Genomic DNA, 26,161 nt, shown 5'->3' on the forward strand with positions numbered 1-26,161 from the left:
GAATTAGGGAATCATTAATAAATGTGGAAATCTTCATGTTTTCTTCAGGCAGTCGTCTTTATAAAGCTCATTGGAACAGCACCAAACTTAAGAGTTCACCATCATCACATTTACCTATGCAGATTTGTGATTCATCACTGGATGTGAGTAGTCATCCCTCGTTCACCATTGCTTTCCCCTTTGTTTTTTCCTGTTTATGTGTCAATGACGGCTTCGTTTAGCTTTTCTGTATTTAAATCCCATTTACTTTAGGCGCTTTCTTACAGTGTGAAACCATTTTTTGTCATGATTTCATTTAGTTTTTCTTAAAGCGAGAACGTTGCCATTTGATATGACTATTGTTTGAATCATGTCTGTTATCTACATTTTTACTACAAAATGAAACTGAATGAACATCCTCCAAGTCTGGTGATTTCATATTTATTATATTATAGCATGCTGTTGCTGTTAAAATGTGAATATAATGTTAACACTGTAGCGAATAGCTTTGCTATTGTTGCTAGCGTTTGTATCCTCCTGTCCCACTCCTTTACAACATGCTACGGATCACATGTGTGTAAAAAGTTAGATGAAGTGCATAATAGCCCTTGAAGAAAAACATTCATTAGCATTAAAGCTAGACACACAACATGGTGTGTGCCAGTAGGGCTTGCATAGTCTCTAAATTCCAAAATAAAGGCTAGATTTTGGGAAACACATTTCCAAGACACACTATTGCAGGACTTCTGAGACACATTTAAGACTATTTAAAAATAGTATAACTATAATATAACTAGTATGAGTTATGTTAAAATGGTAACATTTTTAACTGTGTTAATTTTTATTTAAAGTTTACACCTAATAAGGTTTATTATTGTACGACTGCACTGCATTATACCAAAATAATAAACAAATAAATGAATAGCTCTCTATTGTGTAATAGTGTCTCAGTCAGTACAGGCTGATTTTTCAATACACCTTAAATGAAGCATCCACATTTTCACGAGGACGCCCTCTTTTGGTTGAATCTCACAATAACAATACCACATTCTTGTCAGTAAATCAGTAGCAAAGCAGCCAAACACGCTACAAATCAAGGTTTTTTTTAAAATATTATTTTAATACTTTTCTTAAAAAAAACATGTCCATATTCTGAAGATGAATCTATTGACCTCAATGCCTCATTTGTCAACATACCAACAAGGTTGTTCTGGATAAAATTAATTGGGGGGAGGAAGGAGCCTAAGAAAGAAAAAGAAACAAAATAAGAAGTCCAAACAAACTTAAAAAAAAAGGAGTAAGAAGAGAAAGTCAAGTCAACTAAGGGACGTTAAAAAAAACAAAACTGTAGGCCAGTGTACACAGAGCAAAAGTCACGACCAATGTCCCACAACCAAAAGAAAAATCTACAAGAAAGTGTGACAAATGTACATAAACTCTGCAGGAGGTGTTAAGAAAAAGATGAAGGCGGCTAAAAGCCCTAAAACATGTACAACGTGATGCAAAGTATAAGTGCGGATAGAAAAGTTGTGACGTCCGTAATAGCGAGCAGAATGCTGATTTAAAAGAGGACGAGGAGGGTGAATTAAATAGCAGTAAAAACATCCTGTCATGTAAAGCGAATAAAAAACAAATGTGAATGGACTTTTAGCAACCAGTTTTGGCATAGAGTTGAAGGGAAAATAAGAGGAAAAAGACAAAAAAAATCCTCAATAGAATCATAAAAAATGTTTCTTTTTTTTCTTTTTTACAGTAATTCTACAAAAAACAAATGCTCCGAGAGATCGACACAGACCGCCACACAAACCAAATTCCTCTCTTCAGCATTGACTTGTCCTTGTATAGAATATATATTCATGTATCTATTTATATATAATATGTATAATTTGTAGGGCGTGATCATAGAGAGTACAGGCCAGAGCGCTAAGGCAGAAAGGACACACTCGTGGACTTTTTTTTTTTCTTTTTCTTTTTTTTAAGCGCCATAGCGCGGTCTTGTTTCAAGTGAACTCGTGCAAGGAGGAGGGTTAGACGAGGGGAGGGAGAGATGTCTTTGTAAAGTGTTTCGTTCCGTTGTGTGTCCTGAGAAAACAAGCCAATGTGGAGGGCAGCTAAACTCCATGTGGGAATAACACTATTTGATGAGAGGGAACATCTGCTTGTCTTCTTCATTTCTGAGATTAACATCGAACTCTTGTTTTTTTTTTCTGTTTTTTTTTTTCGTGTTGTCCAACAACTATAAACATCGTGTCAGACACCAAAACGTATCTGCGCTCGGAGGAAAAGACGCTTATTCAATATAATCTGTCGTCCACCCCATCACCGGACACAAGCCAGCTGTGAGAAAAAGGACAGGAACAATGTAGTCCATATATGGATGTTAGTGGATGTGTGTGAGTGAAGGTCCTTCTTACACATCCATCACCTCTTAAAAGAGATTCTCTTCAAAACTGGCCATCAGGTCGCTCTGGAAGTTAATGTCAATGGTGTCAGTCTGCAGAAGAAAAGAGAGCAGAGTGGAGCGTCATGAGGATGGGAACAATCACAGTTTTGGGCAGGGCTGTAAACATATATATATATATATATATATATATATATATATATATATATTATTTTTATTAAATCAACATAAAAAACACAAGATACACTTACAATTAGTGCACCAACCCAAAAAACCTCCCTCCCCCATTCACACTCATTCGCACGAAAGGGTTGTTTCTTTCTGTTATTAATACTTCTGGTTCCTACATTATATATCAATATAAATCAATACAGTCAGCAGGGATACAGTCCGTAAGCCCACATGATTGTATTTTTTTATTTAAAAAAAAAACAAAAAACATTACCCCGTCCCCACCTCCCCCCGGTCCGTGGGACAAATTTTCAAGCGTTGACCGATCCGCAGTTACAAAAAGGTTGGGGACCACTGGTCTACATAACATGTAATGGTGGTTATTTGGTCAAAATGTTGCATAGATTATGTTTTACAGATCATCTTCAAGCCGCTTTCTCACAGTTGCTTCCGGATGCGCCGTTTTGTGGTCAATAGACACACCACTAATAGATATAATCAGTCTGACGCATCAATGTCAGCCTGCAGTGACACTTGGAGGAACTTTTCAATTTATACACCGCATTATTTTGTCAAAATAAAACTTCTTGAAGCGACAATTGGATGGTATTATTGGACAATATTAGATGTTTGGGATCGCTGTCATTTTGGAGGATAGACGCCTGGACTGGATTCTCGCAACCGCCATTCATTCACAAGTTGTTGCTGCGATACACTTTCACAGTCGGATCTGTTTTGTATTTTTTGGACCATAGGGCGCACCGGATTATAAGGCACACTGCCAAAGAGTGGGTCTAGTCGGGTCTTTTTTCATACAAAAGACGCAACGGATTATAAGGCGCATTAAAGGGGTCATATTATGATTTTTTTTCTAAATGGGAAAACACTTCCTTGTGGTCTACATAACATGTAATGGTGGTTCTTTGGTCAAAATGTTGCATAGATTATGTTTTACAGATCATCTTCAAGTCGCTTTCTGACAGTCACTTCAGGATACGCCGTTTATTGGGTGGTCTTATTTACGTGGCTCACCTTCGGCAGCGTCTTCTCCCCATCTTCTTTGTTGTAGCGGTGTAGCGTGCAAGGACGGTTGTGGAAGAAGTGTCAAAAGATGGAGCTAACTGTTTTAATGACATTCAGAGTTTACTTAACTCAATAACGGAGCAGCATTTCCTCATCCGGAAACAACACCGGAAATGTGTCCCGTGAAAAACCGTCTGACCGGAACTCTCTAATAACTACGAATGTGTCCCGTGAAAAACAGTCTGACCGGAACTCTCTAATAACTAAAGTTCCTTGGGTTAATAATGTAAACTCACTTGTATGTTTTAGCGCTTTCATGGCGAGTTTACTCACAGATATACGTAAGAACTTTACACTACTTTATATAAGAAATGGCAACAGCGGAGGATGAATGTCCCATAACAAGAAAATAGAGAAAAAGACGAAGCTTATCGACTACAGTGTCAAAGGCAGACACGCACAATTTTTCAGGATTTATGCAAATCCCAAATACAGATCAGCAGGTACCAGAAGGTAAGAAAAATTGCTTTTGCATATTATTACGAAACAAAACACCAGATAATGGGTCTTACCTTATATACACACACCATAATAATACTCGTATGTTGAAGCACATCAAGCTGTGCGGCTTCATAGCTTACCAAAGTTGTACTAAAACATTTGATAGATTTTTGAGCGCCGTGTGTAATGTTCTATATTTTCAATGGAACATATAAAATGTTGGTGTTGTTTACTTGAGTCATATTGCCATCATAGTGCAGCCTACACTTATCTCCTATGTTTGACTGCCATCTACTCATCACACTTATTATTATTACACCATGTACCAAATAAAATAGCTTTGAGGTGGCATTAGGCGCACAGGGTTATAAGGCGCACTGTCGCGTTTTGAGAAAAAAAAAAAAGATTTTAAGTGCGCCTTATAGTCCGGAAAATACGGTACATACTTATATACACATATATACATACATATATATATACATACATACATATATATATATATATATATATATATATATATATATATACATATATACACATATATATATATATATATATATATATATATATATATATATATATATATATATATATATATATATATATATATATATATATATACACATATATATATATATATATATATATATATATATATATATATATATATATATATATATATACACATATATATATATATATATATATATGTATACACACACACACACACACATAAACATACATACATACATATATATATATATATATATATATATATATATATTAGGGATGTAACGGTAAACGGTATAACGATAAACCGCGATAAATTTCCACATGGTTACTAATACCGTTTACATTTTCAACAGAAAAACCATAATTTATTAATGCATTTTAGGCAACACTGCTTACTTCCTGAAAACTGGAGCGCCGCAGCGCATGCGCACTTGCACTGTTACGCTCGAGAAACCATGGCGGCGGCGACTACACGGACTTTGCTTTGAAAATGTTCCCTCCGAGTTAACAGAGTAGATCGCTCCGTTTCACTTCATTTCAATCGCTTCTACTGTGCGTTTAAGAGCGCAATGCTATTGGAGGAGAAAAATATTTGATGCTGCGGTTTCATTCTGAAAGTTCAACTAGTGTCCTTCTGTCAGCTGCTGGGACAGAGTTACCATGCAGCAGGCGATGTGTTGGGAACAATGTCACAACTTGTTTATAAAATCGTTAGTTTGTTTACTTTCAACTTTCTACTTGAGGTACATGCATACATTTTGAATGTATTGTTTGTGGGGGGGTTTTCAAAATAAAACTTGGTTAAAAAAGATTTCAGTATAAGTAGTTTTTGAAAATTTGGAGCAATTACCGCGATAGTAATTTTGGTCACAATAACCGTGATAAGAAATGTTCATACCGTGACATCCCTAATATACGGTACATACATATATACACATATACACATATATGTATATACATACATACATATATACATCCATCCATCCATTTTCTACCGCTTGTACATACACACACAAAATAAGAACAACCGTGGAGACAAGTCCAAATTACATACTGCCTCTCTCCTGCGACGCTCCTGCTCACGGCGGCGCGCCATCTCCCTCTGTTGGTCGAGGGCATTCTGTGCAGCTGAGGAAGTTGGAGGTGGGGCCGGAGGCTGGATGGGTGGAGCTTGTGGGGACTGAGTGGGCGGGGTAGAAGCCGGAGGCGTGGCCGCAAGTGGTGATTGCTGCTGTTGCTGCTGTTGCTGTAGCTGTTCATGGCGACGGCGGCCGTCATCCTGTGTACGGCGAGAGTGCTCCACAGTGTCTTCGTCGTCGCGGCTGTAAAAGAAAAAGAAAAAGCATGCTGACTTGAAATAGAAATAATATGAGACATGAGTGTCCTGTGGTTGCTTACCGCAGCTTCTCCTGCTCCCTCCTGGCCTGCTCTGCCTGAGCCTTCAGCTGTCTCTCCCGCTCCTCCTTCTCCCTGGCAGCACGTCTAAACTGCTCGAAGCTATCGCTGGAGGAGCGAACTGCAGATGCCGGCGTGGACTGCGACCTCTGGGCCAAGCTCGCCCAAGAGCCCATGTTCTTTAACTTCACGTCCTGGGATGGAGAAGGCAAATAATTGAACTCCAGTGAGACATTGAACTCCAGTGAGACACGAATGGCATGTTTCCTGTGATAGGTAAATACAGTGTCAGGTGTTGTGCAGTAATTGTCGCTCAAACATACCGGTGTCCTCTTGGGGCCGCCGGACGTTTTGGACTCTTGTTTAACTTTAGTGTCTTGCTGAGGGCAAGGCTGCACCAGGGTGTCAGGAAGGCGAGAAACCGAGCGAGAACCATCCGATGACTTTACTTCTGATTCTTAAGAGAGCCAAGAAAACCGGAATTACTTTTACAAATCAAACAAAGACATTTTTATTAAAACATTTACTTAGATGACCAGATTTGGGGGGCCTATATTAACCCATTAGCAGAGAACAAATACTAGGTGGTTTAATTGTGGAGCATACTTACTGTGTTTACTCTCAGGTTTTTGTGTGTCGAGACGCATGGCAGGGCTGAACGGGGATGGGGGCAGCACTGGTGAGTGGGAGGGTTTCTCCTCTCTGACCCCCACCAAGTTAGATCTCTGATCCTATACAAACAGTCCAATAATTATTACATTCAAACACACTTATTTGATTATACACTCTTGATGTAATGTCCCAAGGCGAATTACTGACATTTTTCTTGATCTGTGAGGGAGATCCTGTTTGGAAGTGAGGCATCAGGGGAGAGTGCATCATTAGTGGCGAGGGGCTGTCACGCAGGCAACCTGGAACAGTAGCAAGCATTGGAAATGTTCAAGCAACACAGCTGTAAAGCAGCAAAGGGCAATATGTTAAATAAAATATGGTAAATAAAAGGCAAACATTGTAAACAGAAGGTAAAATATGGTAAACAGAAGATAAAAGAAAGTACATTTTAATGACATCATGTCCAGGACACGTCTGCCTCATTGAATATGCGTGGTGGTCAAGCAGTGTCTGCTCTTAATGGTTCTATGTGCCATTTAGCCTTTCTCGAAGAAAAATGGCCCTATGCTTGTGTTGTAGTCGACAATACGAGCCATTCAAATTGCAAAAAAGATCAACGTTTCTTCAGAGTTCCTCAAGAGGTAATCAAGAAAGGTGGAGGAGTGCAAGATTTTACAAAAGACGACAACAAAAGTGGCATGCACTCTAGTACAAGAGAGCAGCCAAAGAACGCACAAGTTTGCAGTGACCACTTTGTTAAAGGTTTGTTTGATATACTTTTAATGTACTTTACTTGTTCAGCATTTCCCATTGAAGTATAATGGTGATATCATTTGTATTTTAATCTTTAAAAAAACAGAAACCAGAAAATCAAGAGTCAATAATACTTTGTCAGAAAAGTTAATTCTACGTCTTCCCTCTTGTTTATTTTGTACACAAATGTGTCAGAGTACATATGATAAGAGGACAAAAATTAAATATGGTGACGATTCAGTAATTGTCGTTTGTTAAATGGATATACAGTTACGGGTGACAAGTACCTTTGGTCGTCTTTCAAATCACGCTTTCAGAAATCGAAACATTACCATCCCCACCAAGACTGCTGTTTACAAGGCTGTGTGTATCTCTGCCCTCCTGTACAGCTGTGAGGCCTGGACCTTATACAGGGCCCACATGAAGAATCTTGAAGCCTTTCATATGAGATGTCTTCAGCGGATCATTGGGATCACCTGGGCAGACCGCGTTCCACATGTCACCATTCTCCAGTGCACTAGCTGCATAAGTGTCGAAGCCCTGATCATCCAGCGCCAGCTCATATGGGTCGGCCTTGTTTATCGCATGGAAGAAAACAGACTCCCCCGCACTTTTCTCGACTAAGAACTTCCCACTGGTCGCCGTAGTGTAGGAGGGCAAAAGAAACGCCTCAAAGATCATCTTAAAGAAGGGTGGGGTGGATCCTTCCAACTTGGAGCACCTTGCTAAGGACCAAGACTCCTGGATGTCAACTTGTCACTGTGCTGTAGAGGACTTGAGGTATCCTTGGTGCAAGCCCGTGAAGAACACCGCCATTGGCGTCGCGAGCGCATGAATAAAACTCCTCTTTTTCCAAGCGAGAGCGCATTATGCCCCACATGTGGGAAAAGGTGTGCCTCAGACTTTGGAGCCATCAAAGAAAGAAGTCACCGGAGCCCTCTAACCTGATCTCACACTCGCCACTTGACCTCACACTCGCCACTTATCTATTCACAACCCTAACAATTAAGCTACACTAATCACCATTATGGGAGAAGAGATGTCATCGAATCCAATGGACCACCAAGAGAGAAACACAAATGTGTCGGATAACATATGATAACAGGGCAAAAATTAAATATGATAATAATTCGGTAAAATGCATATGCAGTCACGGGTGTTGAAAGTTGAATCATTAAATGCAACCTTACCCGAGCAAAAACAATGCATATTTATCCGGGAGAGTCTTGATACCAATTTCTTTGACCCAGCCACACACAAAGAAGTTGTAGCCCTCCATCCTTTACAAGTTTCCATTTGTTTTGTCATGTATAATGAATGAAGTTGGAGCACACGATAGTTCAATGTATCTGGGAACTCCACTGACGGATAATCCTTGTTATAACTCGAAAATACTTTTTTTACTATAGCGATAAGTATAAGGATCTATTTCACTGCAGAGTTGGACTTTTTGCTTTTATCTGCATTTTGCAGGAAAATCTAGGCTCCTTGCGTACTCAGTTTGCACGTTGCTTGCTGCACAATAGCCTTCTTGGCTTGGTTGACCACCGCTTTCTTTTCTCCACACTTCCGGGAAGAAGTCAAATGTCTGAATACAAGCAATAGAAGGTAAAAAAAAGGTAAAATGGTAAAGAGAAAGTGGTAAACAAATAGCTAAATAGAAGGTGAAGGTTATTGCTACCAGAAAAATTGTTGAATTTAATTATTTTCCCTGAAAAACGCATTGAGGCTGTAAAGTGTGTTTTATCCAATTACTTGATTAATTGAACAAACTAAGCAATGTATTACTAAAATAATTGATAGCTGCAGCCTAGAAGAAATATAAATAACCTGGACAGCTGCAGGTGCTTACGTGCCTGTCTTACCTGTAGAGAAAGGCTCGCCTTTGATGCGTGGGGAGGGCTGCTGCTGATGTTGTTGCAGCTGCTGCAGCTTCTGCTGGAGCGTCGCCCCCTTCTGTTGCTGCACCGCTGTGGCGAAAGCATGCGGGAAGGAATGCTGAGCGTGAATGTGGCCAGAGCTGTGTCGCTGCAACGTCACGGGGGCGGACGACATTACAGCTTGCGTGTGCATCGAGGGCACTAAATGAGGAGCGCTTTGTACAGGCGAGTGCGTGTGCAGCGGTTGGTTCTGCACAGATAACCGCGGTTGAAGTGACTGCAAGAAGTTTTGGACCTGGCTGAGGTGTGGCGTGTCGTCGGTGGTGGGTGTCGGCTCTTCGTCGTCCTCCAGCAGGGCTTGCGGAGGTTGAGCAGAGAGGGTTCCCAAGATGCCATGCGACGGAGGCGAAGGTACACGGGGGCGTGAAACGGGCTGAAGAAGCGGTAGAGGAAGAGTGCTCTGAAGCTGATGTGAGGACACAGGCAGAGGGGGGAGCGTGGATGGCGGTGGCTGAGAGTTCTTAGGAGGAAGTGGCGCGGCATGGTTGCTAGGTCTTGCTGGTTGCTGGGGGAGAGCGTTATGGAGGGCTGTAAAATAAAGGAATATAAGTACATGATAGACACGTATTTGACATAACCTCGACTCCTGGCACAACGGTTTACTCACCCGGTGAAGGTATGACGGGATGTTGATTTAAAAACGGGTGCGGCTCAGTGGGTGTCGGCGCAGTAGGTGTGTTTACGTTGAGGAGACCAGAGGTGAGGGTGGGGCAAGGGGTGGTAATGACTGGACTGGGCTCAGTGTTGGGCTGTGTCATGTGAGGGTTCATAAAGTGGGCCAAAGGGTCAAATCCAGCGGTCAGCAACTGTGATGACTCCAGAGCAGGGACAGAGACTGGAACATGGGAAGGAGGGACAAATGGCAGTTTGGTCTGGACTACTGGATGCTGCGGAGCGACGGGGCTGGCGGTGCTGGCGACAGACTGCTGTTGCGGCCTCTTGGTGTCCTTGTTTGACAGAGTCTTCTGCTGTTTGGGAACCAGCCCTGGTAAACACAGGAATATTATATTTGATCTAAAAAAATATATATATATATAAGTTAACGTCTATTTATGTGTGGTACCATTGTCAGAGTCGTCACTATCAGAGGAGTCACTGGTGCCTGAGGATGAAGATCCTGTCTTTAACTTGGTGACGTTTGTCATTTCCAGAGGCTTTTCTACTGCGACAAACACACAACATCACGTGACAACCTCTGAGGAAGGCAACAGTTGTAGCTGAAACCGTCAGGTACGGAAGTAAACACACAGGTCTGGCTATAAGAATAACAAATTGCATAATTTTTTGAAGGCCTAATGAACCTCTTTGTATTAAACACACAACAAGCAGGTAAAGATGAAGTCTCATTGACTATTCTGAGTGTCTAATCAAACATCCTACCTGACGACTTCTTCTTCCTCTTGAGGCAGCTGGAGACGTACTTCTCCAGCTCTCGCAGCGTGGAAGGCTTAAGCGTCTCAAAGTCGATCTCGATCTCATCCGGGTTGGAATTCTTCATGGAGGGCTCGCGTGTTTGAATTATGTGCACGACGCGGCCCAGCTTGTCACCGGGCAACTTGTTGATGTCCAGGCTTAGCTGGCGCTTCTCTTCGTACGACATGGGCTTGCCCCCGACAGCGGCCGCTCCCCCAAATAAATCTGAGGAGGTGCAGGAGATGGCTGACACTAAGCCATTGTTAAATAAATGACCTTAAGAGTCTTAATTAGCTCAAATACACACCCATGTCATCGTCCGCTTCAAGGGAGGCTGAGGGGACGAGAGGGGTGGGCCCAGTTTGAGGGGGCACGGCAGGACGACTGTTTTTGATGCCTTCTTTCTTACTGCAATTCATAAACACATCAACTGATGAGATAATGCATCATTTACCTTTGAACAGCCTAAATGCATATGTCATAAAGGTAGAAGTCACTAGATGTCATGAAATGTCATGCAAGCCTGCAGATGACCACAATGTATTCAACCTGATATCATATAGATTATTTTCATGCATTCCGATATGTAAGCGATGGTGTGACTGACCCAGGTCTTTTCCTCTCCTTTTTTGCAGCCAGCGGGTCTTTGTTGCTTTTGCTCTTCTTGGAAATCTGAAGAATGGCGGCCTCTGGGGGCTCCTCTGCTCCAATCTTCTTCTTGTGCTTTTCCTTCTTCTTCTCCTTTTTGTCTCGCTCTTTCTTCTTGGGCTTGCAGACCTGAGGCTGAGAGAGTGCGGCCAACTGCTCGTGGACAGCCTTGAGCTAAAAACACACAAAAAAAATGTGGTCATCACCCACTTATCACATTTCAAAAACCTCATTCCGAATAAATTATCTTACCTGTTCCTGCAACACAGCGAGTCGCTGCTGCCTCTCTTGATCAGAGTCTGCCACTGAGGACTCTGATTCAGACAAACTGGAGCTGTCATCTTCCGAGACATTAGGAGGTGGCGGTACCTGCCGAGTGGAGGGGGCGGGGTGGAGAGCAGATGACGGCGTGGGAACAGAGGCGGGCTCCTCCGGCTCATCGGGCATCTTGGCAAAACGCATCTCAAAGACGTCCTGGCAAAAGTTGGAGGATGAGCAGGAGAAAAAAAATACTAAAATGTATCTGATCTGACATCAGGTTAGTAAAGCTCACCTGTAGTTTGCGCGCCATCGCCACCACATCGTGGCCTGGTGGATTATATTTGTAACAGTTGGAGAACATCACCCGCACGTCCGCTGCAAACTCTTGAGGGTCTCTGTACTGCCGGTTGTCCAGTTTTTTCTGGAGGAGGTAAAACATTTTGAAAGCCATGTTACATTATTTGTCATTTTCAGAAAAAACTTAACATTATTAAATCCCCAAAGGTGCTGATAGGGGCCAGCACAATGTATAGAAAACAGAAAATTATTCTCTCATTGATTGAAAGTGTAATTATAATTATAATACCAGTAATCTTCTTGGTAAGTATTGTAAAATACATCAAATGTATCATACAGTGAAACCCTCTGAAGTCAAAAAGTCCCTAAGGTCTTACAATTTGGAACTAGAAATAATTATTCAGTTGCATCAGTGTTCATTTCATTTTTCATGACATCATTGAAAAAACGATGTCAGAGGAAAAGTGTGAAGATGACCATACAACCAGAAATTGAACTTGTGACTTGTGGCCCATGTTTCTGTCCGAGCTGTTAGGTACATTATGGGTAAAGCAATACCAAGTCAACATCAACATTACACGTCACTTAAACACGTTTACAGGTAATACAAGGTTTTATGAGGGTGAAGGCTTGATTTCAATTATGTAATCTTTGCCACTGAGTTTGTCTGTGTAGTTAGTTAATAAAATAACTGAAAAAGTTATAGAGAGTATTTCCTGGAACTTTAACCAGATTTTAAGCCTGATCCGGATCATTTCTACAACGTTATGAGGTTGAATTTCTGTGTGTGTATGCTAGCGGCCTTGCTGACAAGAGGATTCACGGTTTCTTTCATTCTACTGTTAATAGCTCAAAAATATATGGTCGGGCTTTCATCTACCTTTCAGGAAATGGGATAGGGAACAAGTGATTACATTTTGGAGCTGATCTGCATTACCTTCTGGTTCAGGACTTTTTTGAGGTGGCCTAACAGGGAGGTCTGCACTTTTATTTTATTCTTTTGGGACAATTTTGTTCTAATTTCGAACAAATCGGAGGATAAACAGAAATATACAAAATATATATATATATATATATATATATATATATACCTTGCCCTGTACTAATCCTTAATAGTAATAAAAACTCAAAGGCCAATTAAGAGTCACCTTGACGGTGCTCAGGTCCATGGGGTGCTTGATGATGTCGTGGTAGTCGTGAAGGCCAAGAGCTTTTGAGTCGACGGGCAAGTAGAAGGGCCAAGCATATGCAAAGTGCTTCTTTGACAGCATCTCTTTGACTAGCTGGGCACAGGAATGTAACTGATCCTGCCGCTTGGGCGTCAACATGCCTCCCGTCTCCAACCCGCCGCCTGGGTGGTGCTGGGAGTCCGGCTGCAACGGGTCTCGCTTAGGCTGCTTTGATGGGCGGCTGTTCTCTCGGCGCGGTCGAATCTCCACCGAGATGGGCGACGATTCGCTGAGCTGGTCATTTGCTGTGGGCGTGGTGGTATCTGCTTTCCTCTTCTGGCTCTTCCTTTGCTATTGAATCATCACAAAAACTAAATAAATAATGACAATAATGAAAATAATTCTCTTACAGCTTGTCAGTAATTATGTCCTGTACCTTAATAAGTGCAGGACTCTGCAGCATCTGGCCAGGATGGAGGCCTGGGTGCGTGATAGCCAGAGGGGGGACAGAGGTCGTACCCTGGGGCATGGCGCCTGCTGTTGAGAGAGGGTACGGGGGTCCTAGATGAGGTGCGTGAGCTGTGGGTGTAGGAGGCACGCGTGGGGGCTGGGCCAGAACAGGAGGGGTTGGAGAGTGATGGGTCTGTGACAGAGTCGAAGGAGTTGAAAAGACTCGTGTATGGGTGGTGTTTGAGGGAGATAACTCTTGGCTTGACTCGGACATGGTGATCAGAGCTGAAACATAAAAAAGAGTCAATTTGAAGCAGTCCAAACCATGTATTTCGACAATTGTCCAATCATGACCTAACATCTTACCTGGCTCCCGTTTGATGCCGCGGCGTCCCTTAGAGATCACAGCAATCTCCGTCTCCTCCTGTGGCATCTCCGTGATCTTCTGGAGAAAGAGCTTTTCCAAGGCTTTGGCCATTAATACGATGTCATCAGAAGGCTACATAGCACAATGCACATTAAAAAGTTGTTTTAAAATTTTTTAGAAATGCTTGGTCGCCGCTGCCGCCAGTTACAGACCTTATTGTAGATGTAGCAGTTAGTAAACATCGTGTTGAAGTCGTGAATACACTCCTGGGCATTTTTGTAGAAATGGTTCTCCAGACGCTTCTTTATGGTGCCCATGTCCATGGGGGTTTTGATGATCTTATAGTAGTCCTAAACAGACATGAGGAAGCAAAAACTTTTTAAAACAGATGTCTAAGATGGCCATGTTAGCTCAGACAAGACTGTTCTCAGAACCACTAAACAAACTTAAAAACGGGAGGAAAACACCACTCGAAAGGTTGAAAAACAAAAATCTGCCAGTCCAACGTAAAGTTTTTACAATATCATGCAAGACTTCAGCTCTGTGAGCATCCAAGTCCTTGTTTTTTTGGTGACGCCTCATGCCACCATAGAAGCATACTTACTTGTGATCAGGGATGTGATCTGGGAAACACAAAAATAACTGAAAAGCGTCAATAGTGGAGGAACACCTTTAAAAATGGCAATCAAAAGTTTTGAAATCTACAAATTTCCCCAAGGTCATATTTACACAAGCCCCCCTTGTATGTGCTACATGTACATAATAAATCAGATTGTGTTTGTGAATACATATCAATTCAAAACAAACAAACAAATGGAAATTAAATGACACTAAGACATGTTACCTGCAACCAAAGCTGCTTTATCTGCAAATTCTCCCCTTATATATCCCATATGGGCAAAATTAAATTTTTACAGTATAATTTAAGAACATTTCACAAGTATTGACTTTGGCTTTATTTCTAAAACAGGGACAGTACATATTGATGAACACACAAGTGTAAATATACAACTTTGTAGCCAGTGGCTAATTTCCAACTTTTGTCTTTGTGGCAATTAATGCCAAACACATAAGAACAGGACTGAACCAAACAACAGGAAAACAAGGCCATAGACAACAATAAAACAATAATAGAAAGTAAAGTAGGACAAAAAAAACAAGAAATAATAAACCAAATTACTAAGACTAGCAATTAAACAACCATATAAAGTTGGATTTAAGTGTAAGGGTGATTAAGTGCTCAGGTGCTAAGTGTTTGAGTGTTAAGAAATACAATAAGAAAATTGCACATTGAACGTTACAAAGAGCTAATTCACATGTTTGTTAAGTGCTAGTGTAAATTGCACATTGCCCTATTGCACTTATTTCGCACACACGAATGTATGTCTGCAGGTATCATTGCACAGGTTAGCATACATAGTTGTGATTATGTACACACTATTTCACAACATTTGCATACATAGTGTATGTAAGCAAACAAGGTCATAAGATTGGTTTATCACCAGCAACTCTTTTATTAACATTTATTCCAAATACACTTATGAATTACATACAAGTACTTACATATAAGTCTGTGCTAGTAGCCTGCAAGTTCAATGTGCACAACTGAGTAGCTTAGTTGCTCCACCAGTGATGTGTTGAGATTAGGGTATGTCGCTTCTTAATGAGAAAAGACGTTAATTTATCTTGTATTCATGTTAGCATTTATGCTAACTAAACAGCCATTAGCATACTAGCGTGATTCTTCAGTAAATGAACAGATTCACCTGAGTTTATCAAAGTGTGGTACTTAATTACACATTTACAATATTTTAAGTTAAAAAATGGAAATACTAACTATTAGGAGTTTTATTGCAGTTTTATCAGCAATAGTTTATCGTACATTGCCCGGTGTGTTTGACTTGTGTGCACTGTGGGGGAGAGGGTTTTACGTGTATATGTATAGTTTATGTATATTTTCAATCCAACTTGAGGTGGCCACAATAGTATTGTGATTCATCATGCTGGCTTTGATTGATTGATTGAAACTTTTATTAGTAGATTGCACAGTACAGTACATATTCCGTACAATTGACCACTAAATGGTAACACAGAATAAGTTTCTCAACTTGTTTAAGTCGGGGTCCACGTTAATCAATTCATGGCTACTTGGCTGTTTAAAAAATATATAGTTCAGCAACATTCAGCAGGCCAGATAAGGAAGTTTGGCGGGGCCCATGTGGCTCACGGGTCGGGGCTTGCCCACCCCTGCCATTGCACCACAAATAGATCACTGACTGTCCATCCAAGTTAATAAAGTTTTATGATGGTGACAGTTTGACTCTGGAACAGATTATTTATACTTCCATTATTTCATGTAGGAAAAATACAATTCCAAATTTTTTATTTTTTATTTATAAATGTATATATTTACATATATCTACTGTACAGGAAATTTGAGAAATAGCAGAAGTAAGCAAGCATAATATAGAAGTAAAAAAGTAATATCAGCGTGAATGATTTAGAGCTGTTTTGTGAGATAAGTGTGTGCGTTTGTGCCTTTTAAAAGGCGATGCCTGTTGCCAAGTGCTATGTGACGTCAGCGAGGGAGTGCCGAATGAGCTGTTATCTCAGCATTGGCACTCCGTGGAGTGTGTTGCCGACGTCAGCTCCTGTATGTGTTCACTGCATATTATTAGCGCGAGTTAATAAAGCGACTTCTGTGGCTGTGTCTCCTTGTCCACAAACGGGTAATAGTAGACAATGGCCTGATCACAGCTACCAGTTACTCTTTAGGACCCCAAATTTTTTTTTGACATTCGTGTCAAATGCTGGACTTTGCGTGCACTGCGATATAAATTACGGTATTCTAAATAACGAAACATTAATCCTCTTTTACCGGCGAGGTTTGTCTCCCTTTGTAGGAAAAGGATCGGTATCGCAACGAATCTGAGGAACATGTACCCCCCGTCACCAGTGCCATCTACACCCATGATCCGAGCAACACACGTGTTTTTTCATAAACCGTCCCATCCGTGGTTCTTTCAGAAACACGTCCATCCATCCATCCATCTTCTTCCGCTTATCCAAGGTCGGGTCGTGGGGGCAGCAGCCTAAGCAGGGAAGCCCAGACTTCCCTCTCCCCAGCCACTTCGTCCAGCTCTTCCTGTGGGACCCCGAGGCGTTCCCAGGCCAGCCGGGAGACATAGTCTTCCCAAGGTGTCCTGGGTCTTCCCCGCGGCCTCCTACCAGTCGGACGTGCCCTAAACACCTCCCTAGGGAGGCGTTCGGGTGGCATCCTGACCAGATGCCCGAACCACCTCATCTGGCTCCTCTCGATGTGGAGGAGCAGCGGCTTTACTTTGAGGTCCCCCCGGATGGCAGAGCTTCTCACCCTATCTCTAAGGGAGAGCCCCGCCACCCGGCGGAGGAAACTCATTTCGGCCGCTTGTACCCGTGATCTTGTCCTTTTGGTCATAACCCAAAGCTCATGACCATAGGTGAGGATGGGAACGTAGATCGACCGGTAAATTGAGAGCTTTGCCTTCCGGCTCAGCTCCTTCTTCACCACAACGGATCGATACAGCATCCGCATTACTGAAGACGCCGCACCGATCCGCTTATCAATCTCACGATCCACTCTTCCCTCACTCGTGAACAAGACTCCGAGGAAGTGGAGGAGTTCAGAAACACGTTTACATTTGAAATACACCTCTTCAAATACCCCGAACATGAGACTCACAGGTAACTGGAGTTTGATGGCATCAACGGGAGCTTGAAAGGGCCATGCGAACTGGTGTTTCCATAAGGTCTTGAACACCACTTTGAGCAGGTACTGAAAAAGAGGGGGGTGGGGGGAAGAGATATATAAGAAGCAGTCCACCATATTTAGATCTCAAAATTTCCACAAGAAGGGCGACGTGGCTCAGATAGTAGGGCGTCGTCCGGAAACTTGATAGGTGTTACATGTGGAAAATAGTGCTATAATCTGTCTCATTTATCGTTTGTACAGCAGATTGTTCATTAATGTGCACTGTCCTGAATTTATACAATCTAGTAACAATAAAAATAATACCTGGAGCTGGTTGGTCTGCCGCTTGGGTCTAGAGGAATCTGATATTTCAGGGGGTAAAGGGATCAAGGGGAGAGGCTGCTGGGTGAAAGGAGGGTTGTGGCTGCTGCCTGGCTCCAGTCCGTCCCCCATCACCGTGGTGGTTAGCAGCGGCCGAGCAGTCAGTGGAGGCAGATTGGACCTGGCGGGGGCAGGTGGGACCGGGGTTATCCCCCTCAGGCCATTCCACTCCTCACTTGACTCTCTAGTCATCAGAAGAAAGTGTTGAAGGTTATTAGGGTGCTGTATGTCATCGACACACGATTACACATTTATCAACAACAAAATATAACACCACCATAGAGCTATTCAACTACAAGATTTCTGCCAAATCTAATTGACCGTGGCGCACCTTAAATTAAAAATATATATATATTATTTTTTTTACATGAATTTAAATTTAGGTATAATATTGTATGAATAGCTTCATTGTATATAGTCTATTATTTTATGTACTATTAACCATAATATATTTGAAAAACATCCCGAATATCATAACACATTTCCTCTGTGCTTTATTTTGAAAAAAAGAAAGAAAGAAATGTACATCTGAATCGGCTGTCAGAGTTGGCACTCGGCAAAAGTAAGGAGAGAAAGTTGAACAGAAAGGTATTTCAAGTTAATTAATGCATTTATTGTTCAAACCTGTGTAAACTACCCTAATTTAGATATTACTTCCGACAATATAGTCTAACTTTACACGGTGTGCGTCTCCGAACCTCAGTTTGAACATCCCTGTGTGGGAGAACGCCTGTGCTTGTGTGGGTTTTCTCCGGGTAATCCAGCTTCGTCCCACATTCCAAAAATATTAATGTCAGATATACCTGCAAACAGCCATTTACAAAAAGTGCAAATATTAAGAGGACAGTGGCTGCTTTTAAGGAGAAAAAGTCCTACTGGAGCAACAGCGCGATGCAAGTGTGACGTCATGCTCTCTGCAGCTCGCCTCTTTCGTCGGGAGATCGAGGGACAGAAGTAAATAGTCTCTATACACGAGTACATTTTATAATAACACCAGAAAATGATGATAGATTTGTTTTTTTATCAAAAAAACTGGCAACAAATCTATCATCATCAACAGTTTTTTTTTCCATAAAAAAACTCATTAAAAGTCTCTAGACACTTGAAAAAATCTCAACAAAGTACATTGCATAAGCAGTACATAAGCAGCAACAATTGAAAATATGGCAAAACAATAAAAATATATGTTAATACTAATTAATATTAACACACTTGTTTTTAAATGTACGTACATATTTTTTTAGCCTTTTAAAGAAAAAAATGTAATCGAAAATTACTTGAGGACATCATGGTGACAACGCCCATAACCACGCCCCTATGTGAGTGTGGATTGTTGTCTATCCGTGTTGGCCCTAAAATGTGCAGGCCTTCTACCTGATTGCAGTTGGGATAGGCGCTCAGGGTTTCCCCTATATGTAAACGATCGTGGTGCACCACGGCAAGATTACCCCCGGCACACCTTCAAAATAAGTTTTTTTTTTTTTTTTTAAACACTTTTTTTAAACATGAAAACAAATTTAAGTGATGTATTGTATGAATGGATATACCGTATATAGTCTACTATTTACATACAATTGGTTATACTACGTTTGAAAAACCGCTCAAATATCATAACAACGTTCCTCAATGCTTTATTTAGGAAAAAAAAGGAAATAAAAATAAAAAGAAGGTGTCCATCTAAATCCCCTGTCAGAAGCGCATCAGCTGGTCGCGCACTTAAACGAGTTGACACCTGGCAAAAGTAAGGAGAGAAAGTCGAAGAGAAATGTATTTTAAGTTAATTAATGCATTTCTTCTTCAAGCAAGTGTAAACTACCCTAAATTTTTGACATTACTACTGACAATAACATCTAACTTTACGCCGTGTGCGTCTTTGAACCTCCGTTTGTACATCCCTATGTGAAATGTGCATTTGTCCCCGTGCGTGTGTGGGTTTTCTCCGGTCACTCCAGTTTCCTCCCACATTCCAAAAATATGCACGTTAGCTTCAGTGTCCTTAGATATGAATGCTAGTGTGGATGATTGATAATATACAGTATATGTGCCCTGCGATTGGCCATGCTAATTTGAGTTATCTTGTCAATAAGTTAGTCCATTCTACGCTAGCATTAAGTACATGAGAGCTCAACCTTCATCCTGCATAATTGTATTGCTTTTTCAGTTTATTCCAAATGATAATAATCTAACGTGATTCCTACATATATATTTAATGTACTTTATTTAGTGTGGCTTGTTTTACAGTGACTTCATTGTGAAGAATATCAACCATCTCACTCAAAGGACTGTTTACATATTTAGAAAATTATATTGCAACATTTAGGCAGGGCAGAATAAAGTGTAGCCTGTGTTACATTTTACAATAAGCCACGATTGAAACTGCATTGAAAATGGATGGATGGATGAACAAAGAGAACACAGTCTTCCAAGTCAAATTCCTTGTGTTAAATCTACAGAATAATACATAGAATAAATAGAAACAAATGTTAATATTAATATTAATTGTAATATTAATAACTAACAACACTAATATTTGTTTTTATATATATACATAAAACATTTGTTTAGCCTTTTTAAAGAAAATATATTCAATCATTGCAAATTAAAATGATCATGTCATATACATGATGTCATATTGAACACGCCCCTAGCCACGCCTCCACTGCCACATATAGCAGCAATCTTGGGGAAATCCTGGCGTCTATGAAGATAATATAAATTAAATATTTAACTTATGACCTACTATTGGCTCTGATTTAAATCATTTGGTTTTTGCCCCCAAGCCCTTCTGTATCCAGGAACTCTTTCCTGTGTTTGCACTGTGGAGAAACATTAGCAGCTAGCTAGGATGCTACATTGCGTTGAGAACGCGTTTGTTCACTTGTCGCTGTCAAATATGCGGACACATCTAGAATGTGTCAACATGCATTGTCACAATATAACGATAGCAATAAAATCTCTAATGTAATGTAAAATAATAATGCAAGGATCTGCCAAATTAGTGCTGCCACTAATGATTATTTTGATTATCGACTAGTCATTGACGAGTTAAAAGATTAATCGGATTATAAAGCGTACATTCAGTGGCTCTAATTTAGCAATCAACTTTTAAATTCAGCTGGGGATATTTTTAGACATGTGCTTACTAACAGCAAAAGATGACTGGACTAACTCGTTTTTTATACTGTAACTCTACTGCTCATTAGGCTGTTACAAAAAAATTCATAACTATTAAACTTTTGTCCATTTAAAAGTAAGGACAAGAAAAGTGCAAAATAAAACAAATACATTTTTTTTTAAAGAATGCACTTTAAGATGTTCAATATTTATTTAAGTTAAATGTTTGCTTACAGAAAGGAGAGTCTATTTTATTTTATTGTTTATTTATCAGAAGCATCTTTATTGGCCAAGTATGTAACACACAAGGATTTTGATTTGGTACGGTGCTCTTTTTGGTATGTAGGATAACAAAGTTATTTACCTTCCAATTACAGTACAATGATAAACAATTTTATAGTAATGAAAAATAAAAGTTTATATCCTTTTAAATAATTACTTGCATTATTGTATATTATGATTACATTACATTATTAACACTGTATAATTTTATCGGTAATTTCTAGAGATGCCCGACAATATCGGACTGCCGATATTTTCGGCCGATAAATGCTATAAAATGTAATATCGGAAATTATCGGTTTCGGTTTCAAAAAGTAAAATGTATGACTTTTTTTAAACGCCGCTGTACGGAGTGGTACACGGACGTAGAGAGAAGTACAGAGCGCCAATAAACCTTAAAGGCACTGCCTTTGCGGGCCGGCCCAATCACCTAATATCTACGGCTTTTCACACACACACAAGTGGTCAACAGCCATACAGGTCAGACTGAGGGTGGCCGTATAAACAACTTCAAAACTGTTACAAATATGCGCCACACTGTGAACCCACACCAAACAAGAATGACAAACACATTTCGGGAGAACATCCGCACTGTAACACAACATAAACACAACAGCACAAATACCCAGAACCGCTCCTTGCAGCACTAACTCTTCCGGGACGCTACAATATACACCCCCCGCTATTCCCAACCCCCCGTCCAACCCCGCCCACCTCAACCTCCTTCATGCTCTTTCAGGGAGAACGGGTCCCAAATTCCAAACTGCTGTTTTGAGGCATGTTAAAAAAAATAATGCACTTTGTGACTTCAATAATAAATATGGCAGTGCCATGTTGGCATTTTTTCCATAACTTGAGTTGATTTATTTTGGAAAACCTTGTTACATTGTTTAATGCATCCAGCGGGGCATCACAACAAAATTAGGCATAATAATGTGTTAATTCCACGACTGTATATATCGGTATCGGTTGATATCGGAATCGATAATTAAGAGTTGGACAATATCGGAATATCGGCAAAAAAGCCATTATCGGACATCTCTAGTTATTTCTACAGTTTAAGAGCATGATTTCTTCAGTTTAAGAGCATGATGTAGACAAAATCTCTGAGTCTGTCTGCATAAAATCAAATGCTTTGGAAAGTAGATTATTACAAATTGTTATAATGTAGGGCACCTTGAGACAAGAATATGTTAAGGCTGGGCGATTATATGAAGGCGGTCAATGAACGCGATTCCATAATTACCTCGATCAAACATGGCGGAAATTTTTGTTAGAGGATAGCGCAGTAGTAAACAGTAGGGAAGCAATGGTGCTCGGTATAATCCTGCACCGGACAATCTGCCTTTATTGACCGTCATCCTGAGTGTGTCTGTGAATGTGTGTGTGTGTTTGTGTAGGCGTGCGTGTGAATGCGTTTGTGTCTGTGTGCAACTGTCCCTGTCCACCGTCGCAAAAGTCAGGCTCATCACGACATAATTAATGTTCAATCAGCGGTGTGCCGCTGCCCCCTCACACAGCTGGAAGTGCAGCCCAGAAGAACAAAATAAAGAAATATAGCCAACACTAACATAAAAGTTTACACACAACATTTAAAAAGGAGCAGCAACTTCAGTGACAGACTTAGTCTTACTGACTGCTTGAGCTCACAATGTGGTGTGCGCAGTAAACCTGCACTGAATTGCGGTCTTGCAGGCAGGCACAATATGTATTTTTTTAATGTATTTTTTATCAAATAGAAGATAGAACATTTGAGTTTTAAAAAACTTCAAAATCCGGGTCACCGCTTGCCCTTTACCAAACCATAGGTGAGAAGCATGGTTGTATAATTAAAAAATACAAATAATAATTTACCATTTGAAAGTGTTGTTTCGTGAATGTTAACTTAAAAATAAGTATAGTATAGTATTCAGTAAACCACTTGTTTACTGCAGAATAAAATGTGTGATGAGAAGCAAAATAACGAAAGAACTTTGAGGCGAAACTGTATAGTAAATAGTTTTGCATATAATTGAAAAACATTTGATACAATTGTATTTATGACACAATCAATCAATCAATCAATCAATCAATCAATCAATCAATGTTTATTTATATAGCCCTAAATCACAAGTGTCTCAAAGGGCTGCACAAGCCACAACGACATCCTCGGTTCAGATCCCAAATAAGGGCAAGGAAATACTCACAACCCAGTGGGATGTCAATGTGAATGACTATGAGAAACCTTGGAGAGGACCGCAGATATGGGTGACCCCCCCCACAAAAAGTGCCCACTCAATTGTGGTAAAAAAAAAGTGTAAAAGGAAAAAAACGGAATTTAAAAAATGTAAACAGCAAAACTGAATTTTATTGTTTATTCTTATTGCTGTTATTTTAATTTAATGTTGTTACTATTATTATTATTATATTTCATGGGGGAGACTGTCTCCCAGCTGGCCTGGGAACGCTTCGGGATCCCCCAGGATAAGCGAGACAAAGTGGATGGGGACAAAAGTCTGGGAGGCTGCTGGCCCGCGAACCGACCTCAGATAAGCGGAAGATGATAAATGGCTGGAATATTATTATTATTTTACATGCTTGTTTGTTACTAATTTATATTTGTTGTTCTTTTAAATCATATTTTAAGTTGAGTTTTGGTGGTACAATAAATACTCATGTTTTCAAATTAATGAATAATTGTGTTATTAATCGTGATTTCAATACCAATTAAAACACTGGTGAATATTATTTTTGCCAGAATAGTCAAGCTCTCACCATAAATAAAGACATGTTTTTTTTACTGTTAATACATGTTATCGGTATTGGCATCAGCCAATCTCGGATGATCGTTATCTGAATCAACAACATAAAACACAGATGGGAGCATCCCTAATTGGGTCCCCTTTAATTCAGTTGGGTTTTCCCCTTAAAGTCTTTCTGTATTCAGAGACTTATTCTTTTTTTACTTTCTTTTTTTAAATAATAATTAAAAACAAATCAATGAAATCGTTTTAATATTGTTTACAACATTTAATCATACTGGGTATCGATAGTATTGACATCTGGATCCATCACCACTACTTTACATACAAGATTTAGCGGTTAGCTTCTTGTGTCGTCCTGCAGTGTGTACCTTTACAGCTTGCTTAGCCATTCCTTTTCCTCTACTCCTCTAGTGATAATGTACATGAAAGAAACTTAGTTCATTTTCCGCCATGGTGGCAAGGATTAGTATCTTGGAAGCATTACACTATCTTAAGCAAGTCTTCTGACGAGACAAGCACAATCCTGGAATTCATGCAACTCTTGTATGTGTAACAATGAATTTGGAAATGTCTCACTGAGTGTTCATCTCTTTTCAAGGAATGTTTCACGCGAGTACATTTTATAGCCATGTATCCACTGAGATACAGCTGCAGTGAAGATCGCTGACTAGGGCTGGGCGATATGGCCTTTCATTAATATCTCGATATTTTTAGGCCATGTCACGATACACGATATATATCTCGATATTTTGCCTTAGCCTTGAATGAACACTTGATGCATATAATCACAGCAGTATGATGATTCTATGTGTCTACATTAAAACATTCTTGTTCATACTGCATGAATATATGCTCATTTTAAACATTCATGCAGAGAGGGAAGTCACAACTAAGTCAATTTACCAAAACTGTATTTATTAAACAGTTATTAAGCAGTGGCACAAATATTCATGTCATTTCAAAACAGAAAGTGCAAGATTGTCAGAGACATTTTAAAACAAGCTATTAGGGGCGGTATAGCTCGGTCGGGGCGATATAGCTTGGTTGGTAGAGCGACTGTGCCAGCAACTTGAGGGTTGCAGTTTCAATTCCCGCTTCCGCCATCCTAGTCGCTGCCGTTGTGTCCTTGGGCAAGACACTTTACCCACCTGCTCCCAGTGCCACCCACACTGGTTTAAATGTAACTTAGATATTGGGTTTCACTATGTAAAACGCTTTGAGTCACTAGAGAAAAGCGCTATGTAAATATAATTCACTTCATTTCATTTATTAGTGCACTTTTGTGCATGATGTGACTAAGATGACATATCAAAAAAACACTAAATTAAAGTGCACTTTTTGTACAGAATGTCACTACAGTATTTTAAAACAAATAATGTCACACAAGATATTTCAAAAACTGTAAAATAAAAATTAGCTGCATATTGAATGCAGCTGAGATAGGCTCCAGCACCCCCCGTGACCGCAAAAGGGACAAGCGGTAGAAAATGGATGGATGGATGGATGGATAAGAAATCAAATTGTGTATGTCCTTCGCTATGTGGTAGGTTACTGCGGACGTTATCTCCTTCTGTTGTTGACTATTTTTGTCATACGGTGTTGATCTGGAAATGGAAGACGCCAGGCTCAATTGGGTCAGTGCTGGTTGTTTCGGCATTTTGTTGGGTGTGGCACCGGCCGTAGATGTTAACATGCAGAGTTTCAAGCACTACTTATTGTCTAGCGGGTGACTTTTCAAATGATGCTACAAATTAGTAGAGCTGGTACTTTTTGTAGCAACGCTTTTGCCGCATACTTTACCTATTACGGTTGTCTGTTCAACATCTTTCCGCTATAAAGGCTGAATAAGTGTACGTTATATGACGCATAAATAACCAACTGAGAACGTGCCTGGTATGTTAACGTAACATATTATGTTAAGAGTCATTCAAATAACTATAACATATAGAACATGCTATACGTTTACCAAACAATCTGTCACTCCTAATCGCTAAATCCAATGAAATCTTATACGTCT

The 26,161-nt window shown here is 40.3% G+C and overlaps 1 protein-coding gene across 10 annotated transcripts in view; it reads right to left on the minus strand.

Moving 5' to 3' along the window:
* Positions 1 to 1,078: 1,078 nt before the first annotated feature.
* Positions 1,079 to 26,161, minus strand: part of LOC133621628 (bromodomain-containing protein 4-like) — a 30,487-nt gene continuing 5,404 nt past the window's right edge. For 5 of the 10 annotated variants that reach the window (XM_061983830.1, XM_061983831.1, XM_061983823.2 and 2 more), the window contains exons 3-22: positions 17,948 to 18,188; positions 17,615 to 17,707; positions 14,106 to 14,243; positions 13,893 to 14,025; positions 13,513 to 13,811; positions 13,056 to 13,427; positions 11,903 to 12,031; positions 11,602 to 11,823; positions 11,309 to 11,523; positions 11,009 to 11,109; positions 10,669 to 10,953; positions 10,352 to 10,450; positions 9,896 to 10,273; positions 9,214 to 9,816; positions 6,803 to 6,894; positions 6,594 to 6,714; positions 6,307 to 6,440; positions 5,987 to 6,177; positions 5,643 to 5,910; positions 1,079 to 2,473 (exon numbers count right to left, since the gene is read on the minus strand). In XM_061983830.1, coding sequence (XP_061839814.1) covers positions 2,408 to 2,473; positions 5,643 to 5,910; positions 5,987 to 6,177; positions 6,307 to 6,440; positions 6,594 to 6,714; positions 6,803 to 6,894; positions 9,214 to 9,816; positions 9,896 to 10,273; positions 10,352 to 10,450; positions 10,669 to 10,953; positions 11,009 to 11,109; positions 11,309 to 11,523; positions 11,602 to 11,823; positions 11,903 to 12,031; positions 13,056 to 13,427; positions 13,513 to 13,811; positions 13,893 to 14,025; positions 14,106 to 14,243; positions 17,615 to 17,707; positions 17,948 to 18,076 — 4,068 coding nt within the window. In that variant the 5' untranslated portion in view covers positions 18,077 to 18,188 and the 3' untranslated portion in view covers positions 1,079 to 2,407. The remainder of the gene's footprint in view (positions 2,474 to 5,642; positions 5,911 to 5,986; positions 6,178 to 6,306; positions 6,441 to 6,593; positions 6,715 to 6,802; positions 6,895 to 9,213; positions 9,817 to 9,895; positions 10,274 to 10,351; positions 10,451 to 10,668; positions 10,954 to 11,008; positions 11,110 to 11,308; positions 11,524 to 11,601; positions 11,824 to 11,902; positions 12,032 to 13,055; positions 13,428 to 13,512; positions 13,812 to 13,892; positions 14,026 to 14,105; positions 14,244 to 17,614; positions 17,708 to 17,947; positions 18,189 to 26,161) is intronic. The other 5 variants (XM_061983826.1, XM_061983825.2, XM_061983827.1 and 2 more) reach the window with 5 other exon arrangements.

This window comes from Nerophis lumbriciformis, linkage group LG25 (genome assembly GCF_033978685.3).
Source record: "Nerophis lumbriciformis linkage group LG25, RoL_Nlum_v2.1, whole genome shotgun sequence".
Classification (NCBI taxonomy): domain Eukaryota; kingdom Metazoa; phylum Chordata; class Actinopteri; order Syngnathiformes; family Syngnathidae; genus Nerophis; species Nerophis lumbriciformis.